At 36.8% G+C, this 26,875-nt stretch overlaps 1 protein-coding gene across 15 annotated transcripts in view; it reads left to right on the top strand.

The window, feature by feature from the left end:
- The window catches only part of SOX5 (SRY-box transcription factor 5), a 1,090,001-nt gene that overhangs the window by 985,375 nt on the left and 77,751 nt on the right, over window positions 1-26,875 (top strand). For all 15 annotated transcript variants that reach the window (XM_070453774.1, XM_070453776.1, XM_070453775.1 and 12 more), the window contains one exon: window positions 20,832-20,978. In XM_070453774.1, coding sequence (XP_070309875.1) covers window positions 20,832-20,978 — 147 coding nt within the window. The remainder of the gene's footprint in view (window positions 1-20,831; window positions 20,979-26,875) is intronic.

The following is a 26,875-nucleotide window of genomic DNA, read 5'->3' as shown; positions in this document are numbered from 1 at the left end:
ATTCTTCGGCTAAAATTTTTCCACAGACGAAAGGCAGGCTGAGGACATGGGGGACAAGGACCATACTGTCCTGCTCTATGTCAGAAATAAATAAATAAATAACAGTTTGACATTAAAAAGCTTCATAGCACTAATCAGAATGCTGAGTTCTTTTGCACAATACAGCCAAGTGGTTTGGCGCTGTAAACTTTTTAATCCTTGGGGATATTAAAGATTTTAAAATAGGAAGCTACTTTCAGAAATCTACCTCTTTTCCTCTTGGAAATCTCTCTCTCTCTTTTGCTTTTATATCTTCCTGTTTCCCTCTCTTTCTTCTCTGCTGTATATTTTTAGTTGTGGCCTCTCTGTTAGTCCTTCTCTACGTGTCTTCCCCTTTTCTCTGTCCTTCAGTTTTTTCCTCCTCTCTCTTGTTCGTCAAGATCTGAGACACTAGTTACCTTTTTATTCTCCCACAATTGTGAAAAATGGAGCTGCCGTCTCCTTTAGAACTATTTGCTTCTTAGCTGAACAACTATAATAATAATCCAGATATGAGCAGATGAGTCAAGAGTTTTAATTTTGAATACCAAATGGCAAGGATGGAGACTATCAGAGCAAAAAGTATATGGGCTGATTTTTTCCCATCTAAATGGAAGATCTCCTGGAGAAGGAAATGGCAAACCACTGCATTGCCTGGAGAATTCCATGGGCAGAGGAGCCCAACAGTCCACGGGATTACAAAGAGTCGGACACGACTGAGCTGTTGGATGCATATTTGATAACATTCAAATGATTGTAAAAGATACTAGCCTAGAGATATCTTCATCCATAATTCATCTTCTCTATTCAAATAGCCAAACAGTGCCATGAACATATCAATGATGGAGGCTTCCATTTAGACCATAACACCAACTCTTCCGAGATTAGGGGGAAAATGTGGGTTCTCTTGGAAAACAAAAGTATAGCAGTGGAAACACAGCTCATTATTTTTATGCTAAGAAAGTACTGAACAATTGGTTTCTTAGCATCAGCTGAAATGGAAAGAATTGCTTTTCACTTTGTTTAATAGTCTACTATCAGTACTTTATACTACTGTTATCTCAAATGGTGGGTGGTGACCCCTGGCTACCTGCTCTCCTGCACACTCACACCATTTATTATTCACTCTTTATGTGCATGTGGACATTTGAAAGATAGAGATTAAGCCTAAGGGTTGTAGTGTTTTTAAAAATCTTTATAATCTGTGGAAGAAAGAGTTAGTTGTTCAGTCATGTCCAACTCTTTATGACCCCATGGACTGTAGGCCACTAGGCTCCTCTGTCCAATTATTATTATTATTTCAATTAGTATTCCAGTTATTTCAATTATTATTATAACTGTTTAGCTAATAAACAAATTGTTTAGCTAATAAGCACATAGTTCCAAAGAAGATAGCAGCTCCTTCTCCAGCAGATCTTCCCAACCCAGGGATCAAACTCAGGTCTCCTGCATTATAGACAGATTCTTTACTGTCTGAGCCACCTGTTAGCAAATTCCCACCTTTCCTTGATTTTTTCTCTTGGGAAGGGAGGTCAGAATTATAAGAATGCTAAGTCAAAGTTATTGAATAAGATCATTTTTTCATATGTGTAATTGTATTATTTATTTTTTAATTTATAAAAAACATGCAGTACATTTGATTATATTTGGGGTATACAGTTCCATGAGTTTTAGCCACCACCACTATTAGAACAAACAGTAAAAAATCTACCTGCAGTGAGGAGACCAGAGTTCGATCCCTGAGTGGGAAGATCCTCTGTAGAAGGGAATAGCTACCTGCTGCAGTATTCTTGCCTGGAGAATTCCATGGACAGTGAAGCCTGGTGGGCTATAGTCCATGGGGTCACCAAGAGTCAGACACGACTGAGCAACTAATGCTTTCACCATTAGGACACAAGACAATTCTATTACCTCTCCACACCACCCACCCCACCCCTCCATTCCTTTGGTTTTTATAACCACCTAGGAAGGGAATTCTCTCATCTCCTGCCTGGGAAATCTCAACCTTCATTGATAGGACTGCTGAAGCCGAGAAAAGCCAACCTTCTTATAGTTCAACAACTGTTCTTACACTCCGTCCATTCTAATATTGCTTTCTACTCTCTCTATTGTTCTTAAATCCAGCATTTCTCTCTTCATACCCAAGAAAGTATACTTTGGTTTTTTTTTTTATATTAATGTCTCATCGTGTTTTGCTGCAGCAGTGACTTATTTAATTTCTGCTTTTCACTTTACTTTTAAAATCTTGATTGTGACTCAAAATTTTGCTAATTTTTATTCATTTTATATGTATTTTTATCATAGTAAAATGTACATGGCATAAAATTTGCCATTTCAACCATTTTTAAGAGTACGGTTCAGTGGCATTCAGTTCACTCACATTGTACAGCCATCACCACTGCTCATCTCCGAAACTACTCCATCATCACAATCTGAAAGTCCTTACCCATTAAACAATAACTTTCTGATTTTTCCCATACCTCAAGCCCCAGGTGTAACCATTGTTCTACTTTCTGTCTCTGACTTATCTACCCAGGATACCCCATATAAGTAGAGTCCTACAATATTTGGCCTTTTGTTTCTGGATTATTCATTTAGCACAGTGTCTTCAAGGTTCATCCATGTTGTACGCCTGTGTCAGAATTTTCCTCCTTATCAAAACTGAATAATATTCTATTGTTTATATATACCTTGTAATAATATTCTATATATACTGTTTATGTGTGCCACCTTTTTGTTTATCAGTTCATCTGTTGATAGGTATTTGGGCTGTTTTTACATTTTGGCTATTGTGAATAATATGAACATGGATGTGCAAATATCTGTTCTAATCCTTGCTTTCAAACTTTTTGGCTAAATCCTCAAAAGTAGGATTTCTGGATAATATAGTAATACTATGCTTAATTTTTTGAGAAATTGACATAATGTTTTCTAGAGACAATGCAGAAGGATTCTAATTTTCTCCATATCCTCGCCAACATTTGTTATTTTTCTAGATAGCCATCCTCATGGGTGTGAGGTGGTATCACATTGTGATTTTGGTTTGCACTTCCCTAATGGGTAGTAATGTTGAACATCATTTCATATGCCTTATTAGCCATTTCTGTATCTTTAGATCCTTTCAATAGTACTCCTGGTAATTGATTCCTGAATAACATTTGCTTTTTCATTTTTCTCACTTTAAGTGGGTCTTTAATTAATATTTGTTGACTGAAAGAGGGACACATGAATGAATGAATGAGTAAAAGAATAAGTGCTTTTACCATTACTAACCAGAGTATTTTTATCTCAGTACCCACTAGATTTGCTACCTTAAGGCAGGTTCCTTAACTTTGCTAGGTTACATTTTCATAATCTGTAAGTGGGGCTACTAATTAATACCTGCCCCATTGGATCATTATGCAGATTAAATACTACGCAAAATACTTTTGAAACAGTAATATATCAACATGAAATGAAAATTTGCTAATAAAAATGTTAATTAATAAGTATCTGTTTAAGTTCGATAATACTTAAATGCTGATGTTTCTTTGCTGTTCACAGTTTACGAGTCCCCTCTTAAAAGAACATAAAGAATCTTTTTAAAGTACAAATTTCACAGGAACTAGATTAGTATCTTTCAAGAGATGCTTGTTGACTAAATTAAAGAATGATAAATAAATGCATATGCACACACACACACACACACACACACACATTTTTAAGCTGCATTTGACCTGTTTGGCTTTTTCCATTACTAACAGTGAATCCAAAATATTGTGTTGCCTCAAACTCTATTGGATTGTTATTTTAAAAAACTATTAAGTCTCTGGTAAAGTATTGAGTTAAAGGGAAAGAGTGAAAATTGGGTTTTGTTTGCTTTTATGGCTTAAAATGATAAACTCTGAGTAATTTTTATTTAAATTTTATGTTTGATATTTTTCCAACTCTACTGCATTAGTAACACAGTATCTCTTATCTATTAATAAAATAATGGTAATAATATTTACTAATTAAATTGATAAGGCTGTAGTGTGACATTTATAGAGGATATTGTGAATCTTTCATTAAAATTTGTGGGAAGTGTGATATACTAGAAAAGTACTGGATCAATGGTAAGTCAGTTTGATGTTGATAGACTTTAATGGGTAAATCCTCTCAATTATGTAAGAGGAAACACTACTGAAAAATGTGTTTCCTATACTAAAGTATTTGCACTTTAAATCAGATTGACTTTATCTTCATTTTTTTTCAATCATCCTTTTAATTTTCAAACTGACTGAGATCTGAGGTTGGTGTTCACATACTGATTTCAACCAAACGTTGAGGTGTAAGATCAGAAGAGGAATAAAAGATGGTCGAGATAAAAAAGAGAAATGTTAGATTTTTTTAAAAAAGCTAATTTGTCACTTCACTCATTGAGTATGAACTGAATAGACTTCTAACCCTTAAAATACTTTTTTCCCCTCTCTTTATTGCCTGGAATCTTAAGAGCTTTATCATTTGCAGTCATAAAATGAAAATATACACCAAACCCTCAAAGGGCAAGTATGAAATTAAATTATATTTGGGCAGCTGTAACCTTTTAAAACGATCAGATTCCAGTTAATGTATTTCTTCCTGTTCCAAGTGCTGCCATGGTGTTTGATGGTGGGAAGCAGTCCAAAGGGCATTGGGAGATAATAAATTCACTGTAAATTTCACCCCAAGGCATGTCTCGATACACCAAGGCCTCCATTTAGCAAGACTGACCTAAAACTCTTGTCACATCCAAAGGTCACTTAGGTTGGGGTTGGTGTGTCCCATCTATCTTTCCTTGATGTAAGGAGTGACAGTTGAAACAGGACTGTGCTCATAAACAGTCATCTGAATATGAAAAAGAAGCTCACTTTGGAGTAGGTGGGGAAAGTAAAAGAGAACTATCTTTTACAGTAGGAGTCGCAAATACTGTGCTTTTTGCAAAGTCAGTGAAGGGTCTACATGATCTCGTCGCTTCTGTTTCAGAGCAGTCATTAGTTTCAAAGGGGCATTACTGGATTTGGTTGATTTAGAATCAGATGTTTTTCTCTCTTGCCTTTATTTATATTTGTTTCCCTAAGCCTAGAGTGATTTTTAGTAAATATTTTTTAAATGAATGTAATATTTCCAACTTCCTTTTACTTTAAAATAATACTCCTTCCCTGATTTAAAACTGTTCTCTTCAATTAAATTAATTTACAAGATGAACCAATGCATGTGAACAATTAAGAGAAAAAATATTTTTAAAAACTGAAGCTTAATATGGTACTGAAGTACAGTGGGTTTTTTTTCTTCTATTGTCCACTTAATCATATCCTTTTTTATTGTGGCAAAATATGTAGAACAATAAAATTTATCATTTTACCTTTTTTGAGTATGCAATTCAGTAACATTAAATTCCTTCCCAATGTTGTGTAAAACCATCAGCATTATTTCTTTCCAAAAACTTTTAACTATCCCAAATGGAAAGTATAACTCCTTACTTCTCATTTCCCCCCTCCCCTCAGCCCCTGGTAACTTCTTTTCCACCTTCTGTCTCTATGAATTTGCCTACTCTGGGCACCTCATATAACTGAATCATACAATGAGGGTCCTTTAGAGTCTGATTGATTTCACTTAGCACACTGTTTTCAAGGTTCATCAATGTTGTAACTTGTATCTGTCAATTATTACTTTCAAGAATGACTTCATTTCTTTCAAAAACAGTATTTTAAAATATTAGGAATCAGGAATATATAAATTATCAATTGTAATAATCGTAAGTAATATATAGTGTCATATGGAGAAATAATAGACAACTACTGGACAGATGTAACAGAAGATCGAAAGTCTTATAATTCTTCTTAGGGAAAAACATTATTATTTTTTCTTTTCATAAAGACCAGGATCTCTGTTTATTGATATGTTCTAAGGGTCTGAAATAGTGTTTGGTGCATAATAGGTGCCCTATAAATAAATATTGAAAGAATCTATGTAAGGCAGGAAAGCAGAAGTTATAATTGATTATTCCTCTGAACTACTTCAATGACATATGAGAAATAAGTCCTGCACAACTGAAAAGGAGGCCATTTGTGATCGGAGGAGATAATGAAAGTCAAAATACACTCTAAATGCAAGGTTTATTTTTGTTATTTTAATTGATTTAAGAGTAATATGTGTTTTGGGTAGTGCAAATATTAATAGCTAATTTTAAATATATAGTTTTTATATTTTTAAATGGTCTAGGAAAATCAAGGTTAGTGACTAAGAATCAAAGCAAAATACAAAGCTTTAAAAATAAGATTAGATTCTTAGTATAAATTGTACAGGATTTCCCTGGTGGCTCAGTGGTGAAGAACCCACCTGCCAATTCAGGAGACATGGGTTTGATCCCAGGTTGAGAAGATCCCCTGGAGAAGGAAATGGCAACCCACTCGAGTATTCTTGCCTGGGAAATCCCATGGACAGAGGAGCCTGGCAGGCTAGAGTCCTTGGGGTCCTAAGAGTTGGATATGACTTAGTGATTAAACAACAACAACAATATAAATTATACAGGAAAGAGCAAGTATTTAAATAAGGATGAGACTCAGAATGTTGAAAATTTTATATCCAAATGTATTCTATAATTTATTTTGAATCAATTTTAAATCATGTAAAAAAGTAATTAGGTAAATGTCATTTTAGCTAAAAGTAGGGTATAGGTGAATCAAAACCTTCCAGTCAATTCTTCATATTGTACACAGACTAACCTCCTGGAAATGCAGATCTAGTTATATCATTCCTCTTCCTAAACTGTTCCAAATTTCCACCTACCTTTCCAAACCTGACACTGGAGTCTCACTGATCTTCCGTGTACTTGTCTTTTTCTCTCCTACCACAAGGTTCCCAGTACTTTTTCCTGCTCTATGTATGTAGTCACACCATAGCATCTTTCTGATCTCCAAGGAATCATATTTAAAGGGAAGACTTTCTTGGTCTGTCTGATCACATTATAGCTGTTTCTTAAATGTTCTCCTCTTTCCCTGTCTCTTAAATTCATCCTCCCCTATGAATTGAGTAGAAAACCAAACCGAAGCAATGGTTTGGTTTAATATTGGTTTAATATTTACTGGCCAAGTGGAAGGAAGAGGATGAAAATGCTAGGGAAGATGTCCTCGGGGACTCCTCACTTCCTTCCCACCCTACATCTGTATCAATGTAGTTACCAGCAGAAGAACCCTGTCTCTGTCAGAAGTACTTTTAGAATGGCCTTCCCGGGCTTGTTCATCTGTTTACTCCAAAGCCTCAGAGCCAACTACTGTGTTTAAATGACAATAGAAGAGCTTCATAAGGCACAGAGGTTAAGCATTATGGGCGCTTATAAAAAACTTGGATTTTAACCTCAGCTTACCTATGTGACTTTGGACAAACGACTTCTACTTTCTGTGTACTTTAGTGTCCTCCTCTACAAACAGGAATGTATTTCCTGAGGCTGTTGAGAAAGTTCAGAGAGACATGGCCTGTGCCTGGCACACATATACTTCCTATAAACTCTAGCTATTATGATTATTTTTGCTGCTCTTATCATTCTGTGTATAGATTTCTTGTGAAATTTAAGCTAATTCATCTTAATGTAGGCACTCAACCAGCACTACTAATAATGTGCAATATTTTCTTAATGTTAAAGGTTTATAATGAAGTAAATGAGGGAAAATATAAGGGGGAAATCCATAGGAAGAAGTCTTTTAAAATTTAACCCATGATATGTATTGTCTATTAGTACTAGCAGTGATCTACACATATACATGCACTCCAGTAAGACTTGGTGGGCTTCCCAGGCAGCGTTAGTGGTAAAGAACCTGCCTGTGACATAAAAATAAATGGATTTGATCCCTGTGTCAACAGGACACACACACACCCCACCCCCACCCCCCCCACCCCCCCACCCACCCCCACCGAGGAGGACATGGCAACCCACTCCAGTATTCTTGTCCAGAGAATCCCTTGGACAGAAGAGCCTGGCCGGCTACAGTCCATGGGATTGTAAAGAGACAAACCATGACTAAAGCGACTTTGCATGCACAAATACGGACGACAAAAAAAATCTTTAGTGGTTGTGTGCTTTCTTCAGGGATAGTAGAGTTCTATCACTAGAGATGAAAGAAGTTTCTTACTCTTGAAGACTTTAACTCCTGGTCTTGAAAACTGTCTTTGACTCAGAGCTTAGGAAAAATCCTTGTTATCTGTGGCCAACAGGGAGGGATATAAGTTTATCATACGAAGTTTCATGTAGTAACATTGCTACACATATGGTGAGTTTATATCATGTGCAGTAGAAGAGAGAATTTTAAGGAATACTGACATCACTAGTTATTTAACTTGGACAATTGAGGAGCTTTCATTTCCCCATTGAACATACAGAATTGTCATGGTGATCTCTGAAATAGCATGAAGACTTCTAGCAGAGTGGGTGGTACATCATAGTCACCGAGAAAATCATAGATCTTGCACTTCCTCTCCCAAACGTGCAAACTATTTTCAAGCATCCAGCAAGTATACATTCTGGAAGTGAGTCTGTTTAATATAGAAGATTTTATATATATATATATATATATATATATATATTATATTCTAAATTGATATGAACTAGCACTCATTTTCTTTCTGTATTGAGTTAAAATACTCTTTTTAATGTTTGATTACTATTATGCACCCCCCTCAATCTATGGGGATAACGCAAACAGTAATTTCACAGTGATGAGCTCAGTCAAAGGTAAGTGTCTGCTTTAAAAAATCTTTCTGATAATACTCAGCTTTTCTGTATTTAATGGTGAATTCTTGGAAACAAAAGATTTTTTCCCCTGAGAAACATTTCTAATTGTTACTTTAAAAGGAATTTCAGCAGTGTTTTATTTCCATAAAGTAAACTAATTAAACATATGAGTATAGTCACTGATATAGAAAAGATTTGAAGAGCTATCCAGCCAGTGTCGTCCTTACCTTGCCAAATGGAGATGTATTTACTGGTTGGTGACCTCAGGAATAGATGCAGAGTGTTCATCTTCCCACAATAATGAATGGCAAGTCTGGAGCAGCATAAAAAGGGTCAATCGAATAGGTTATACATCATATGGGGAGGCAGATGTTAGAACATATTGTAATGGATTACTGTGCAGTACATGAAGATGGCTTGTGGAGTAGGAAAAAAACAAGGAGTGAGAGAGAAAGAGACAGACTATCAGTTGGTGTTTTCTTGCCTGACTCTTGCATATATATTTGGTTCTTTAAGGAACTTCTTCGATTATAAAAGTCAAAATGTTTTTTAGCTATTCAAGACTTATTGGTGTGTAATAAAAGGAAGAAAGCCTTTTAAAATCCATTTCATTTGAAGTGTTTCTTATTTATATGCTTCAATATCTGCAGTGTGACAGAAACAGCATGAGAGCATCCTACCTGTGAACAAGGTCTTAAGATTTAAGGAAGTTCAAATGTTTTCTTTAATTTTTAGCAAGATGCCGTCTTCACACCCTCTCAACGCTGCATCCCTCTTTGATAGCTCCATATTCTTTCCAGGTATCACACTGAATGAACCAAATTTCAGATATAATAACAAAATCACCTGTGTGTTATTAATATTTGGCAATAACAGCATTATGTCGATAATACAGTTTTTGTACATGAATTCACTATAGTTTTTTTTAATAGAAAAATCAAAATACAGACATAGTATTTTACTTTTCTATTCTAATTCTTTGAAGACATATCACCCAGGAGTACTGTATTTCAGGAGATGTGGGTCATGATAGCAGTGGTTTCTGTCTTGGAGCCCCTGCCAGCCAGCCCCACATTTCCTCAAGTGTGTTCTCCTAGTGGCTCACCTGTTTTCTGTGAAGGCAAAACATGCCTCTCCTGAGGTGGATAACAGTTATTTTCCCCCGGTGGCTTGTCTTCTTCCTGTAATCCTGAGCTCACCTTCGCATGTCAACTGACCACCCAGCCTTGTGAAGACTGTATCCACTCAAGTTATTTCCTTGCTTAACATGCTGATGAAATTCTGATATTTCAACAGCTTCAAATCATTTTTTTAAATTATGCACCATTGATATGCTGTTAGTTGAGGATGAGATGGTTGGATGGCATCCCTGATTCAATGGACATGAGTCTGAGTAAGCTCCAGGAGTTGGTAATGGACAGGGAAGTCTGGCGTGCTGCAGTCCATGGGGTCACAAAGAGTCAGACACGACTGAGTGATGGAACTGAACTGAACTGATCCTTCATTTCTACAAATCTGTACTAAGTCTGAATTTACTTTTTCTTTCAGTTTGATACATTTCTTTCTTTTCTTCAAGTTTTGTGAGGAACTGTGTCCAAATCCTGGATCTTCCACATTCTGTAAACTTACTTAAACTTACTTCTAGAAGTGACCGTGATAGACTATCACTCCCATTGCTCCCTTGAGAATAACTCCTCAACTGGAACACTAGACTGGAGGTGAAGTGAAAATTCCTCCTGAATTCCTCCAGGCACCTTTCTTTCAGTCCCTTTCTCCCAGGGTCTGTGGTGGATCTGGTGAAGCGGCAGGAGTAATGCCTCACTCCCCAGCCCCCACCACACTTACATAGGTTAACCACCAAGAAAGTTGTGAGTAGACAACTCTAATCTCCTCGCTACCCCCAAGCCTTTCACCCTCACACAAACTTGACAAAGAGTCTCAGTCTTTAGAGCTGGCTGTCAACCCTAAGTATCTAGTCATCATTTTCTTCCAGCAGTCATCTTGTGCATGCCAAGTCACTTCAGTCGAGTCTGACTCTTTGCAACCCCATGGGCTGTAGCCAGGCTCCTCTGTTCATGGGATTCTCCAGGCAAGAATACTGGAATGGGTTGCCAGGCCCTCCTCCAGGGGATCTTCCAGACCCAGGGATTGAACCGGAGTCTCTTGCTTTGCAGGCAGTTTCTTTACCACTAGCACCACCTGGGAAGTCTTAGTGGTTAATAAAAGTTATCAACTTTCAGAACTCATTTTGGCATGCTAGTATTCCTTGATGGGTACAAAGAGTGCATAGTCTTTTAAAATTTTTGTTCCATTTCTCTACTACAATTTTTGAAAATTAAAAAATTAAAAAATTATTATTGTGTAAGTATATAAATAGAAAAATCATATGGGAGGAAAATATGCTTAATTGTATTACTTTTTGTTGTCATCATATTGTTTATCATTATGGACCTTTTGATAATAGCTATACCCTGCTATTAAACTGGACATTCTCAGTCTGATAGGTTTTATTCTTTGAAGTTGAATTCAAATGTCAAGAACCCTTAACAACTGAATGATAAAAAACCCAACTTTTTAAAAGAGCAAATGATCTGAATAAACATTTTACAAAGAAGCCGTAGAAATGACTAATAATGGGCCTTCCTTGGTGGCCCAGCAGCTAAGATTCTGTGCTTCTAATGCAGGGTATTCTGATTCAGTCCATGGTAGGGAAACTAAGATCCCTCATGCCATGAGAGGCTGCCAAAAAATAAACTAAAAGTAAATTTTAAAGGAAGAAGATTTTTTTTTAAATTGCTAATAAGTACATGAAAAAGATGTTCAGTATCATCAGTCACTAGAGAAATGCAAATTAAAACCACAATAAGGTACCACTTCACTTCTACTAGAATAGTTGTGATCAAAAGATCGTACCAAATATTTATGATAACACAGTGCTAGTTAGAATACAAAAAGGTTCAGACACTTTAGAAAGTTTGGCAGTTTTCTTGACAAAGTAAACATTAACTTGCCATCTCTATATCCTTGCGCTCAGTTGTGTCTGATGATTTGTGACCCCATGGACTGTAGCCTGCCAGGCTTCTCTGACAATGGGATTTCTCAAGCAAGAATACCTGAGTGGACTGCATTTCCTACTCCAGAGGATCTTCCCAACCCAGGGATTGAACCCTCATCTCTTGCCTCTTCTGTAAAGATAGATTCTTTACCACTAGGTCTACCAGGGAAGCCCTTTAGATTCATAGCAGGACTATTCCTGATAGCCTAAAATTGTAAACAGACAAAATGTCTATCAACTGGATAAACAGATAAACAAATATGGTATGTCCATGCAAATGAGTGCCATTCAACAGTACAATGGAGCAGAGTACTTATACATGCTACAATACAAAGGAACCTTCAAAACATGCTAAGTGGAAGAAGACAGATCTTTTTTCCTTCAGTCTCATCCAGTTCTGCCCCACGACCTTGCATGTTATGTTCACTTACCTGGAATATCTCTCTATTCCAACTTTCTGTTGCAACTTCCTTAAAGACTCCTATCCAGTAGGGCTGTAGCTGGGTGCCACCTTATAGCGCTTTAAAAGACAGTCACAGCCAAGAAATCTGTCCCATCTCGGACAAAGCCATTTATCTTCTCTTGAGTGGAGCAGGAGTGCAAGCTGTGGGCCCAATCTTGAAACAGCAAGGAGAGCAGAAATCTAAATTCACATCTGCCCTGCAGATCATATTTGTTCATGGAAGGGAAAATATGCATAATATGGAATTTGCCATCTTAGCCATTTTTAAATGTATGGTTCATTGGCATGAAGCACATTCATTGTTGTGCAGCCATACTGACCATCCATCTCCAAAATCCTCTCATCTTCCCAAATTGAAATTCTGTAGCTATGAAGCAGTTATATCCCTTCCCACTTCCCCACTCCACCCTCAGCTCCTGGGAACCACCAGTCTTTATGTCTCTATGAAATTGACTACTCCAGGTACCTCATATGAGAGGAATCATACAATATTTTGCCTTTTATCACTGGCTTATTTCACTTTGCATAGTGTCTTCAAGGTTCATTCATGTTATAGCATTTGTCAGAATTTCCATACTTTTGAAGGCTGAATGACATTCCATTCTGTGCACATTACACACTTGCTTATCCAATCCTCCCTTGATGGGCACTTGGATCTCTTCCACCTGTTGGCTAATTGTGACCAATGCTGCTGTGAGCATGGGTGTGAAAATGTCTGTTTCAGGCCCCACTTTCAGTTACCTTGAAATATATATCCAGAAGAGACTTGTTTTTGGATCATATGGCAATTGTTTCATTCTGAGGAATTACCATAGCGTTTTCCAAAAGCAGTTACACCATTTCACATTCCCAGCAGGAAGGCTCAAGGATTCCAATTTCTCCACGTCCTCACCAATATTTGTTCTTTTTCTTTTTTTAATAATAACTGTACTAATGGGTTGTGAAGTGGTATCTCATTCTGGTGTTCATTTGTACCCAGCTATTTTGGAGGTATGTTTGTCCAGATGGGAGAATGAACCATATTTTATTAAATATTTCATTAGCTTGATTTGTAAATTGTAAATTTTTATATATGTGGCATGGATTCTCTATTTGCACTTTTGCCCTGGAATCCAGCAGATTTTAGGTCTATCATGTTTTTCATGCAATGTCTTGAAAAAAATTAAAAAAGAGCCTAAGTATTAAAGCAAGAAGTCCATGTGTAAACTCAAGTTGCTTTGATAATTTTCTGTGAAGAAACATTATGAAAAATAATGTACAAAGCAAATTTATTCACATTGAAACATGCTGATATGTTTTGAAAGATTTTCTTCAGTACATTAGTTTCTCTTTAAACTCCACATTTAAGTTACATTAAGAAGTTGAAATTAAGCCATAAAGATAACACTTATAGAGCCTTGAAATTGCTTTCTGAATATTTTCCTCACAAATGTTAACTCTATGTCCCTTCCCTTAAAAAAAACAAACATGCTTTTCAGACATATCATATCTAAACGTGAATCTCTCAGGTTAGATTTAAGCTTTAGGAATATCAATTTTTAAAAACATAATAAACCACAACACACACATTTAAAAATTTCTAATCAAAATAATTAACGCTTTATACATATTAACTTTTATTACCAGATTTAAGTCACTGCACTTAAAAAAAAATCACGTGCCATTTCTCTACATATGTTTGAACTTCAAAATTCTCTTAATAAGGCAGTTTTTAGCTCTGTGATGTTCTTTTTGAAGATTTAGGGCTATATGTGTTTGTTTATGTGCAAGTTTAGAAGTGACTACTTCTAATTTCTGAGTGAGAGCTTTCTCAGTCACCAAGTATGATAAAGGATTTCAACTTTCAGCCTTGTTCCTGTTTAAATTCTTGTGATAGATGAAAACAACCTCATTGGTCTTATTTAATTAAATATTGAATATATATAAAAATCATTTATAGATATAGTATGCCTCTTTCTCTTTTATGTATCATTGTTTGATATGAAATTTCATTTGGAGAAAAAGATTCTACTTATAAAATAGTATTAAACAATTAATTTAGCAAAAACAATACTAAGTGGTTGTGTAGTCTATTAGCACTCTTCACTCAAATCATGGAATCTTTTTTTTTCCCTTTTCATTTTCACAGCTGTTGCTTAAACTGTCATTCAAATTACCACTACTAAATTTTGACAACCTCTATAACTCTTGTCTTCTTTTGATTCTATTTTAAACCATCAAATAGATTGCTCTCAAGCTTTCAGTGGCCTTCTCTTGCCTACATATTAAGTTTAAACTATTTTGCTTATATTTCAGGATTTTCTGTAAGTTGAATTTAGCCTAAACCCAAAAGTGTTTTGTTTTTCCCGAGGTTTGCATTCAATTAGGTCCTTGTCCTGTCTACCATCCCTGTGCTCCCGCTCGCCATCCACATCATGCTGTCTGTTCCCTTTGTGACAGGCTACTCATTCCTGTTCCTGGACCTGGCTTTAAATGGTGCACAATCCCACCTCTCTACTTATATGCTCAGCTTAGCTACAGCTCTGTAATGGAAACATATCAGAAGGCACTGAGTCATTTCCTTTTCTTGGCATGCCTTTAACAGTGGCACACAGTTGCAGTATTCTTATAGTCTCAATATTTTACCAGTGTTGACCTAGGGAAGAAACTATGTTTATACATTTTTTGTATCCTCCACTGTACCTAACACAGTCCAGAGTATGTAGTAGGAGGTCAGCATGTAAATGTTACTAGTTTCTTACTTGGTATAATTGCGTGCATGCTCAATCACTCAGTCATGTCCAATTCTTTGCAACTCTAGGAACTGCAGCCCGCCAAACTCCTCTGTCCATGGGATTTTCCAAGCAGGAATACTGGAGCAGAGTTGCCATTTCCTTGTCCAGGGGATCTTACTGATCCAGAGATCAAACCTGCTTCTCCTGCATTGGCAGGTGGATTCTATACCACTGAGCCACTGGGTAGCCCACTTAGTATAATAAACCCATGAATAATTAGGACTTGTTATGTATTGATCAAGCGTTTTTTACCATGTGTTTTTCTGAGTGTTCTCTACACATTTTATGATGTATTTTATGATGTATTTCTCAAAGTAACCATGTCAGGTCAGTTTTATTTATCCCTGATTTTGCAGATTAAGAAATTGTAGTTCAGAGTGGTCGTCCAAGATCACTAGCTTAGAGTTGGGATTAGAATTGTGGTTTGCCGTGGTGGCTCAGACTGTAAAGAATCTGCCTGCAATGCAGGAGACCTGGATTCCATCCCTGGATCTGGAAAATCCCTCGGAGAAGGAAATGGCAACCCACTCCAGTATTCTTGACTGGAGAATCCCATGGACAGAGGAGCCTGGCAGGCTACAGTCTATGAGGTTGCAGAGTCAGACACAACTAAGCGACTAACATTCGCCTTCCTTTTAACTCTCCCTCCAAAAGTAGAAATGGCCCTTGAAGAGGCTTAAAATGCTCAAGAGACAAAGATGTAATTTTAAGGAACAATTTGAGGCAAAAATGAGACTTCCTTTTATGTATTGGTAGATATAGATAGACATCCGTGAGCACATGAACACCGAGACCTTAAGTAACCAGTGAATAGATTCCAACCTAATTGTACATCATTGTCTCCATTAAAAAAGAAAATCATTGTCTGAAGTAGTTGTAGGGATAGTGGAAGGGAAAGGGAATAAGAATGCAGTATGTGAAGTATATAAAAAATAGAAAATCTAATGCTCTGTGGGATCAGGGAGTTTTAGAGATCAAACCAAATCCTTAACATATTTGTTTCCAGATAAGGGTCAAGTTATTCTTCAAGGTAAAAAAGTGTTTTTCTGTCAGTCTGGTTAACCTCATGACCTGAGTGTTCTCTTTAAGCTTCAGTTTTTTATGCTTAGAACCTCTCAGCTTCCTTCTGATGTTAAGAACGACTTAACTGTCTTTCATAAAAGTGCACTTATTATAATACTCCTTATATTTAACTTCAGGTTTTGTCTGCTATCCTTTAAAGAGAAACATGAGCCCATTTTTCTAAAAAACATTTTTATTTATACATAATTATGTGCATGAGTACTCAGTCGCTTCAGTCTTGTCCAGTTCTTTGGTGACCCCATGGAGTCTGCCAGGCTCCTCTGTTCATGGAATTCTCCAGGCAAGAATACTGGAGTGGTTGCCATTTCCTTCTCCAGGGGATATTCCCCACCCAGGGACTGACCCTCGTCTTTTGCGGCTCCTTCACTGACAGGAGGAATCTTTACCACTGAACCACCAGGGAAGGCCATGTATATAATTTTATATGTATATATTAATAGTATGTATATGAGATCTGTGGTTAAGGGCATGCTTGTTACTTCAGGTGGCTTTCAAGTCCCTGTAGATTCCATGCTCCTCCCCTCTCAAGAAGATGAGCCAGTGATTCTGAGATTATATACCTCCTTCACCCCAGATGGTGTGAGTGGTAAAGAATCTGACTGCCAATGTAGGAAATGCAAGAGACGTGAGTTCAGTCCCTGGGTTGGGACGATCCCCTAGAGTAGGAAATAACAACCCACTACAATATTCTTTCTGGGAACATCCCATGGACACAGGAGCCTGGCTGCCCATGGGGACACAGTCCATGGGGTCTCAACGAGTCAGATACAACTGAGCACACACACACAACACAATGGTACAGATACCTGTCATCATGCTCAAGTCTGCTTGAATAAATGAGATAAAATACTAATCATCTCTTGACTTTCTTGTTTTATGATCAGTCAACACACCCATCTTAATGTAAACAAATGGATGTAAGTTTTTGAAAAGTTGAATTAAAATTAGTCTCAGCAGCATTTATTTTTTTAAGTTGCCTACCCTTGATATATAACCCAGTATGAAAACCACTGTCAGTCTCTTGAAATCTACTGAAAAGTTATTTCAACTTGTGAATGGCCAAATTAGATCCCAGCAGTATTAAAACTTCTGGTTTATTTATTTGTGCAAACCCAGTGTATATCAGATCCTGTAAGACTTGAGGCCTCTTTATATTTCTGTAATATATCATAAATTTAAGGAGCACATATTTGACACAAATTAAAATGTGTTGGAAATGGATATTTCCTATTTCCAAACCTTGTCAAACTAAGAAAACTAGATGTTTGTGGTGGGAAGTGTAATAATCTGGGAATAGTGGAAAGTTAATCACATTGAGGAGACGTGGTTTTGTATATCTGTCCCCTGCGTAGAGAAAACCAGCCATTAGAAAGGAGAGAATTAAGCACTGCTCCTTAATGCTAACCATGCTGAGTGAGGAGTAAGCTTATGACTTGTTCATCGTTAATTATTTTAAATCTCTGTATTTTGTAAAACAGCCAGTTTCCAGCATACTATTCTGATAAAAATATGTGTTTAATTGGGCTCGTGTATTTTAAAAATTTATCTTCTTTTCTACTCAGGAATTTTTAAGACAGTTTAACTCAGATAAACCTTAATTAATAAATAAAACCAAAACATTGCATTTATTTGAATGAAGGAAGAACATGTATAAGGTTTTTTTTAATCCCAAGCATATACCATCTCCAAACTCAACTCATTCAAGTGTTTCAGTTATACTTATACTTGTATTTTAAATAATAGTTTTAATACTTCCTGGAAGTTTTGAATCTTTTTATAGTGATTGATGTTTAAACATTTAATCACCATTTATGAGTGATTAACCATCTATTTAATTAAATAATAGTCATTATTCTTTAAATACTCTGCAATAATTTTGTAATGATCAAATTTAAATTTTGAATAATGAGTTTGTTCACAATTTTGTTTTTAGCTACAGAGGTTAAAATATCCCATGTTATTTTTGTAATTACTAAACAATCTTTTATTTTTGTGTGTACTAAACCTGTAATATGTGTTGTGAGCTTCTAGAAGTAATTGCCACTGTAATTCTAAAGATAAGGATACCATTTACAGTACAATGTGAAATTTGCAATATGTTTTATAGTTAGCCAGCCAGTATTTTAAAATACATATATTTTAAAATTCAGTACACTGGGAAAATTTTAATTTGCAAAGTGATATCCTGGGATATTGGTTATTTTCTTAATAGCTTCAAAACCAGTTCAGGATGATGACAGAAGAAATTAATTTCTGAATTGCAGAACTTAATACATAGGTTTTTGACATAAGCATGGGAAATGAGTCATTTCTGATACTTTGAAAATGGTAAACTCCCAGTCATCATCAATTCAGTTCAGTTGCTCAGTCGTGTCCAACTCTTTGCAACCCCATGGACTGCAGCACACCAGGCCTCCCTGTCCATCACCAACTCCCAGAGTTTACTCAAACTCATGTCCATTGCGTCAGTGATGCCATTCAACCATCTCATCCTCTGCTTTCCCCTTCTCCTCCCACCTTCAATTTTTCCCAGCATCAGGGTCTTTTCAAATAAGTCAGTCATCATATTTGACATCATATCCTTTTACTTTTGAGGTAATCTATTAAAAAGTGAGAGTTGCTCAGTCATGTCCGTTTCTTTGCTGCCCCATGGTCTATATAGAGTCCATGGAATTCTCTAGGCCAGAATACTGGAGCGGGTAGCCTTTCCCTTCTCCAGGGGATCTTCCCAACCAGGGATCGAACCCAGGTCTCCTGCATTGCAGGCAGATTTCTTACCAGCTGAGCCACAAGGGAAGACCAAGAATATTGGAGTGGGTAGCCTATCCCTTCTCCAGCGGATCTCCCCAACCCAGGTATTGAACCAGGGCCTCCTTCAATGCAGGCGGATTCTTTACCAACTGAGCTATCAGGGAAGTCCAGTCTATTAAAGTCTTATAAATTAAATCTTATTCTTTTTTCTGATTGGGATAAGAAATAACATAATTGCAATTCATGCAAAATAATGTGGGGGAGGAACAATTATTATTGATAGTATTAATATACTTCTCTGTAATTTCTTTTGTTGGGAATATATTTTGCATTAGTTTGCATAAAAAATAAGTCATGATTTTTAAAATGATTTTACTGTCCTGTTTTTGTTTAGACCAAAGTCGCTGGAAACTGTGAAAAAAATATAAATGTATTTTCATGTAAATAAATGCCAGTTCTCAGTTTTCATTATTTCATTTATAGAGAGACCCCACTTATCAGTCTCTGGTTTATCCTGAACAGTTTCAGTCTTTCATATTTCTTTCAGAAAAAAACAAGATAATCCAGAGAACTATTTGACAGTACTCTTCCTTGAGAGCTTTTTCTTTAGCAGCAAACTTTTTATTACAGAAGTTCTAGCTTGCATAGTAAAAGCTATCCAAGAACTCTTAAGACAAGTGAGACGTGAGAAATTGTGTTGTATTTTATACACATATAGACATATGTGTGTGTGTGTGTATACTTATTTACTGGACGCTTCCCTGCTGGCTCAGACAGTAAAGAATCTGCCTCCAGTGCAGGAGACAGGAGACCAGTGCAGATCTAGGTCGAGAGGATCCACTGGAAGATAAAATAGCAGCCCACTGCAGTATTCTTGCCTGGAGAATTCTATGGACAGAGGAACCTAGTGGGCTACAGTCCATGGGGTTACAAAAAGTCAGACACGACTGAGTGACTAACACACACATACTTATTTAATACTTATGTATGTATATATAGGTAGTTGCTTCTTCAATCAGATTTTTTAACTTTCACAAACTGCTACGTGGAGATGAAAGAGTGTTAACCACTACAATATTGTAAAGTAATTAGCCTCCAACTAATAAAAATAAATGAAAAAATAAATAAATAAACATTTGATGTGACTCCTGAATCAAAAGCAACCTCCTTGTTTAAAGATGGCTATAGTTTGCAAAATTTTCCCTTATTACTGAATTGATTTGTCAAAGAATTTTTGCTGGTTATTTAATAAGAAATATTATGTGATGACTTAGTCAAAGAGTATGCATTTTAGATAGTATTTCTTAAAACCCTAATCCTCAAAATTATCTCAACTTTGTCTTTGTTTATATATCAGGAAGTAAAGTGGCATTCTGGCAAGCGTCCAGTTCATTTTTATCAATGGAGGTAGACTGACCAAATAATGTTCTTCAAATAGTCTCCTATTCCCTTCCACTGGCATTTTTGTATTTCTGCACAACTAATAATCAGAAAAAAGTTGTGACAGCTGTCCATTTCAGCAAGTCAGAGAAGGGAAATATACAGGGTTTGAACCAATAAGGATACTAAGAACATTACTTGGTGTATGAAGCTACATTCTTTTGTAACACACCATGTAAAATTTAAAAGAGTGGGGGAAAAGTTATTAACCAAATAACATGATATACAGTACCTCCACTGATGTTGGTAAAGAGTAAATATGGATAACTCTTATTTCCTTTGAGTCCCTGATTATACTGAAACTAAAATTCCTTATGTGTGATGTATGTCATTTTCCCCCCGAGAAGTAAGTCATGAAAGTTGAAGTGACAGTGTCTATCTTTAAATATTCCAAGGCAGTAAAGAAAAATACCCATAGGAAAAATACCGCATCTTAGTAGGATTATAGGTACTTTCTGAGAGGTGCATTTATTTCATGGCTGATAGTCCTTTTTTTTTTTCTCTCTCTCTCTCCTGTAGCAGTTATATGCTGCCCAGCTAGCTGCAATGCAGGTATCTCCAGGAGGAAAGCTCCCAGGCGTATCCCAAGGCAACCTCGGTGCTGCTGTATCTCCTACCAGCATTCACACAGACAAGAGCACAAACAGCCCACCACCCAAAAGCAAGGTACCCCTTTGAAGAAGCTACATATTTTGGCATTTAGAATTTGCTTTTTGTTCGATGATATGTACTGAATACCTATTATGTGCCAGTAACTGGGCTAAAGGCTAAATCTTCAAGGAAATGATGGTTAGTAGAATCAGTAAGAACTGTGTCCCTATAAATTTACTCACAGAACACTTAGCCACTCGTTTATTCAATGAACATGCATTGATAGCTGTAGTAGAAAATGTGAGTGATACAAATATTGGAAAGGTAGTTGTGCTGTCACCAAAAATGTTATTGTCTTATAAAATAGATACCCGTACTCTATGATATAAGGCCTTAGAAGGAGTTACAGGGAAATAATGTTAAGTTATTAGGACAAAGATATTATTAATACCTTCAGTGAGGGACCTGCAAAGATTGTCCCAAAGGAGAACTGAAATAGAACTTAAATATGAATATGATTAGGGCATAGAGAAAATGTTTTATTTAAATATCAGTAACTGATTATGTGATATAGTATAGGTACAATTTCAGACATATCATCCAGCCAATTGTTCAGCCAATTAGGAAGATAATGCTAGTGTTAAAGGTAATAGTATTTAGAAATAGTTTTGTTTTTAGGGTAAAGAAAGCATTTCCTGAGAGAACCTCGAAAAGGATCAGGGGAGTTTCAAATAATTTGTTTCTTGGCTCAAAAGAGGCAGAAAAATTAATTTTAACTTCTTCGTGACTTTTAAGCTCTTACCTAGATGATACTATATGAATATATTAAACTTCCTATGTAAAAATGTAAAAAGAGTATCCATGAAGGAATTTTCTCAGACTTCCTCAGGGAAATATTCACACATATTTTCTAACACTTAGAAAATATTCAATAGAAAACTTAACACAGTGAATTTATCCCCGAAATAATGCTGTTGGTCTTTTGCTGAATTACCTAGAAAATTGCTTCTGCTCTTTATTTCAAGAATTCATCTTGAAATATCTGAAAAATAATAGGATTGGAGTATTTACAACAATAGAAAAAATACACAGAGAAAAAAATTTAGAAATTTTTAAAAGAGAAAAAAAAATCCTAGAATTTTTTAATCCTCCTCTAATGCCCTGGCAGATGCTTTTCACAGTCAGTATATTAATCCAGAATAAAAATTGGGAAAGAAAACTATTGGATTGGGAAAGTGTCCTCCAGCCTTCATTTTCCTAACCCCCCCCAAGTCTGTTTATTTATACTAATAGATAAATACATTGGGAATAATAACTCACCCTGGACAAGGACCTTAGACATGATTCACTAGCAACATGTACAAAGATATAGTGGAAAATTATATACTTGCTATTGTGATGTTAGGAAATATGAATAAGCCACTTTTAAGAGCTTTTTCAGCTGTGTAATGGACCTTCCATGTTCTGTGCTTGAGGTATATTTGAGGTGTGATGTGCTTTTCTGTATAATCACAGCAGAAAATGTTTTTAAAACTTGGTAATAATGGTGACATTTATTAAATATAATTTATTTTAAAGCGGTGATATTTTGGTGTCTCCATGGACAGTAGTTTCAATGTATTCCATGTACAGGTTCCATTCAGTTAGTGAGTTCAGTCACTTAGTCATGTCCAAGTCTTTGTGATCCCATGGACTGCAGCACTCCAGGCATCCCTGTCCATCAGCAACTCCCGGAGCTTACTCAAACTCATGGCCACTGAGTCGGTGATGCCAGCCAACAATCTCATCCTCCATCTTCCCTTTCTCCTCCTGCATTCAATCTTTCCCAGCCTTGGGTCTTTTCAAATGAGTTGGTTCTTTGCATTAGGTGGCCAAAGTATTGGAGTTTCAGGTTCAACATCAATCATTCCAATGAACACCCAGGACTGATCTCCTTTAGGATGGGCTGGTTGGAACTCCTTGCAGTCCAAGGGACTCTCAAGAGTCTCCTCCAACACCACAGTTCAAAGCATCAATTCTTCAGCATTCAGATTTCTTTATAGTCCAACTCTCACATCCATGCGTGACTACTGGAAAAATCATAGTTTGACTAGATGGACCTTTGTTGGCAAAGTAATGTCTCTGCTTTTTAATATGCTGTATAGGTTGGTCATAATTTTTCTTCCAAGGAGCAAGCGTCTTTTAATTTCATGACTGCATTAACCATCTGGAGTGATTTTGGAGCCCAATAAAATAAAGTCAGCACTCCTTTCCCGACTTGAAACCAGTCTATTGTTCCATGTCCAGTTCTAACTGTTGCTTTTGACCCACATACAGTTTTCTCAGGAGGCAGGTCAGGTGGTGTGGTATTCTCATCTCTTGAACAATTTTCCACAGTTTATTGTGATCCACACAGTCAAAGGCTTTGTTATAGCCAATAAAGCAGAAATAGGTGTTTTTCTGGAACTCTCTTGCTTTTTTGATGATCCAACGGATGTTGGCAATTTGATCTCTGATCCCCCTGCCTTTTCTAAATCCAGCTTGATCGTATGAAAGTTCACGGTTCACATATGGTTGAAGCCTCACTTGAAGAATTTTGAGCATTGTTTTGCTAGTGTGTGAGGTGAGTGCATTTGTGGGGTAGTTTGAGCATTCTTTGGCATTGCCTTTCTTTGGGATTACAGTGAAAATGGACCTTTTCCAGTCCTGTGGCCACTGCTGAGTTTTCCAAATTTGCTGGCATACTGAGTGCAGCACTTTCACAGCCTCATCTTTTAGGATTTGAAATAGCTCAACTGGAATTCCATCACCTCCACTAGCTTTGCTCGCAGTGATACTTCCTAAGGCCCACTTGACTTTTCATTCCAGGATGTCTGGCTCTAGGTCAGTGACCACACCATCGTGATCATCTGGGTCATGAACATCTTTTTTTGAATAGTTCTGTGTATTCTTGCCACCTTTTCTTAATATATGCTGCTTCTATTAGCTCCATGCCATTTCTGTCCTTTATTGTGCCCATCTTTGAATGAAATGTTCCCTTGGTGTCTCTAATTTTCTTGAAGAGATCTCTAGTCTTTCCCATTCTATTGTTTCCTCTGTTTCTTTGCACTGATCGCTAAGGAAGGCTTTCTTCTCTCCTTGCTATTCTTTGGAACTCTGCATTCAGATGGGTATATCTTTCCTTTTCTCTTTTGCTTTTTGCTTCCCTTTTTTTCACAGCTATTTGTAAGGCCTCCTCAGACAACCATTTTGCCTTTTTGCATTTCTTTTTCTTAGTGATGGTCTTGATTCCTGCATCCTGTTCATTGTAACAAACCTCCGTCCATAGTTCTTCAGGCACTCTGACTATCAGATCTAACCCCTTAAATCTATTTGTCATTTCCACTGTATAATTGTAAGGGATTTGATTTAGGTCATACCAGAATGGTCTAGTGGTTTTCCCTACCTTCTCAATTTAAGTCTGAATTTGGCAATAGGGAGTTCATGATCTGAGCCACAGTCAGCTCGCAGTCTTGTTTATGCTGACTGTATAGAGCTTCTCCATCTTTGGCTTCAAAGAATATAAGCAACAGAAAATTGGATTAAAGATTTACTGAGCACAAAAGAATTGATGCTTTTGAACTTGCTGTTGGAGAAGACTCTTGAGAGTCCCTTGGACTGCAAGGAGATCCAACCAGTCCATCCTAAAGGAGATCAGTCCTGGGTGTTCATTGGAAGGACTGACGCTGAAGCTGAAACTGCAATACTTTGGCCACTTGATGCGAAGAGCAGACTCATTTGAAAAGACCCTGATGCTGGGAAAGATTGAGGGCAGGAGAAAAGGGGACTACAGGATGAGATGGTTGGATGGCATCACTAACTCAATGGACATGAGTTTGGGTAGGCTCCGGGAGTTGGTGATGCACAGAGAGACCTGGCGTGCTGCAGTTCATGGGGTCACAAAGAGTCGGACACGACTGAGCGACTGAACTGAACTGAGCGTGGCCCCGCCCATCAGAACAAGACCCAGCTTCCCCCTCAGTCAGTCTCTCCCATCAGGAAGTTTCCATAAGCCTCTTATCATTCTCCATCAGAGGGCAGACAGAATGAAAATCACGATCATAGAAATCTAACCAATCTGATCACATGGACCACAGCCTTGTCTAACTCAGTGAAACTATGAGTCATGCCACATAGGGCTACCCAAGACAGATGGGTCATGGTAGAGAGTTTTGACAAAACATGGTCCACTGGAGAAGGGAACGGCAAACCACTTCAGTATTCTTGACTTGAGAACCCTATGAACAGTATGAAAAGGCAGAATGATGGGACACTGAAAGATGAACTCCCCAGGTCAGTAGGTACCCATTATGCTACTGGAGGTCAGTGGAGAAATAACTCCAGAAAGAATGAAGGGATGGAGCCAAAGCAAAAACAATACCCAGTTGTGGATGTGACTGGTGATGGAAGTAAAGTCCAATGCTGTAAAGAGCAATATTGCATAAGAACCTGGAATGTTAGGTCCATCAATCAAGGCAAATTGGAAGTGGACAGACAGGAGATGGCAAGACTGAGGATCAACATTTTAAGAATCAGCGCACTAAAATGCACTGGAAAGGGTGAATTTAACTCAGATGACCATTTTATATATATATATATATACACACACACACCACCATGGGCAAGAATCCCTTAGAAGAAATGGAGTAGCCCTCATAGTCAACAAAGGAGCCCGAAATGCTGTACTTGGATGCAGTCTCAAAAATGATAGAATGATATCTGTTTGTTTCCAAGACAAACCATTCAATATCACAGTAATCCAAGTCTATGCCCCAACCAGTAATGCTTAAAAAGCTGAAGTTGAACAGTTCTATGAAGATCTACAAGACATTCTAGAACTAACACACAAAAAAGATGTCCTTTTCTTTATAGGGGACTGGAATGCAAAAGTAGGAAGTCAAGAAATATCTGGAGTAACAGGCAAATTTGGGCTTGGAGTGCAGAATGAAGCAGGGCAAAGGCTAATAGAGTTTTGCCAGGAGAACACACTCGTCATAGTAAACACACTCTTCCAACAACACAAAAGGCTCTACACATATACAGGCTAACACTGAGAAAAATAAATATCTGTAGCAGCATAGTCATTGTCACACACAAATAACTCTCTGAGGTATTATTCTAGATTTTTCCCCATGATTTATTAATGTGATGTCACATTGTGGTTCATAATGATGCTTTACATTGGGGCATTTCATTTTATCACTTTAGAGTACATCGTTCACTTGTAAAGAACTGATGGGTTTTTCTTGGCCACTGGGTAACTTTTTATCATTGATACTGAGTGTTGTGTGCTCATTCATGTCCAACTCTTTGTGACCCCATGGACTGTAGCCCACCAAATATCTTCTCCTCAAATCCCTAAATAGAATAATAGTGAAGTTTTTAATGACAGTCAGCCTTATTTGTTTATGCATGTATTTATTTACTCATTCATTTTATTCATTCATTCAAAGGTTTATTGAGCAGTTGCTGTGACACTTCCTTAGGTAAATCATGCCAAATATAAAAGTGACATAAAGGTTGCCAAGATGAAGGCACTATTTTATGAGTTATATGGTTTCAGACATTCATAGAATTCCACAGATTGGATGCGAAGTTTGATTGTTCCAGTAATGTTAGAATTCTGCCATATTGTACAGGTTCAAGTACCTCCCTTTATTTAGTGCTACTGAAAAAGTGGATTGTTTTCTATAGCTATGATTATATATACTGTTTAAAAAAATATATTTATACTTTGTCACTAAATTTCACTTCTGGAAAATTAGCCTTCATGAATTTTCTATCATATAAAGTATAAGAAAGCAGTTGAAGTTGTATTTCTTACCACTTGCAATTATTTTAAAGTACATAAAAATTTTAACCCAGGAGAAAGTGCCTCTTTTTAAATAACAACCACCATTTAATAAAAATATGTCTGTTCTTTGCTCAGTTTCCTCTAGTATACTATTTACACC

This window comes from Odocoileus virginianus, chromosome 23 (genome assembly GCF_023699985.2).
Source record: "Odocoileus virginianus isolate 20LAN1187 ecotype Illinois chromosome 23, Ovbor_1.2, whole genome shotgun sequence".
Classification (NCBI taxonomy): Eukaryota; Metazoa; Chordata; class Mammalia; order Artiodactyla; family Cervidae; genus Odocoileus; species Odocoileus virginianus.
Note: the sequence above shows the minus strand (reverse complement) of the source record. Positions and strands in the feature narration are given on the sequence as shown.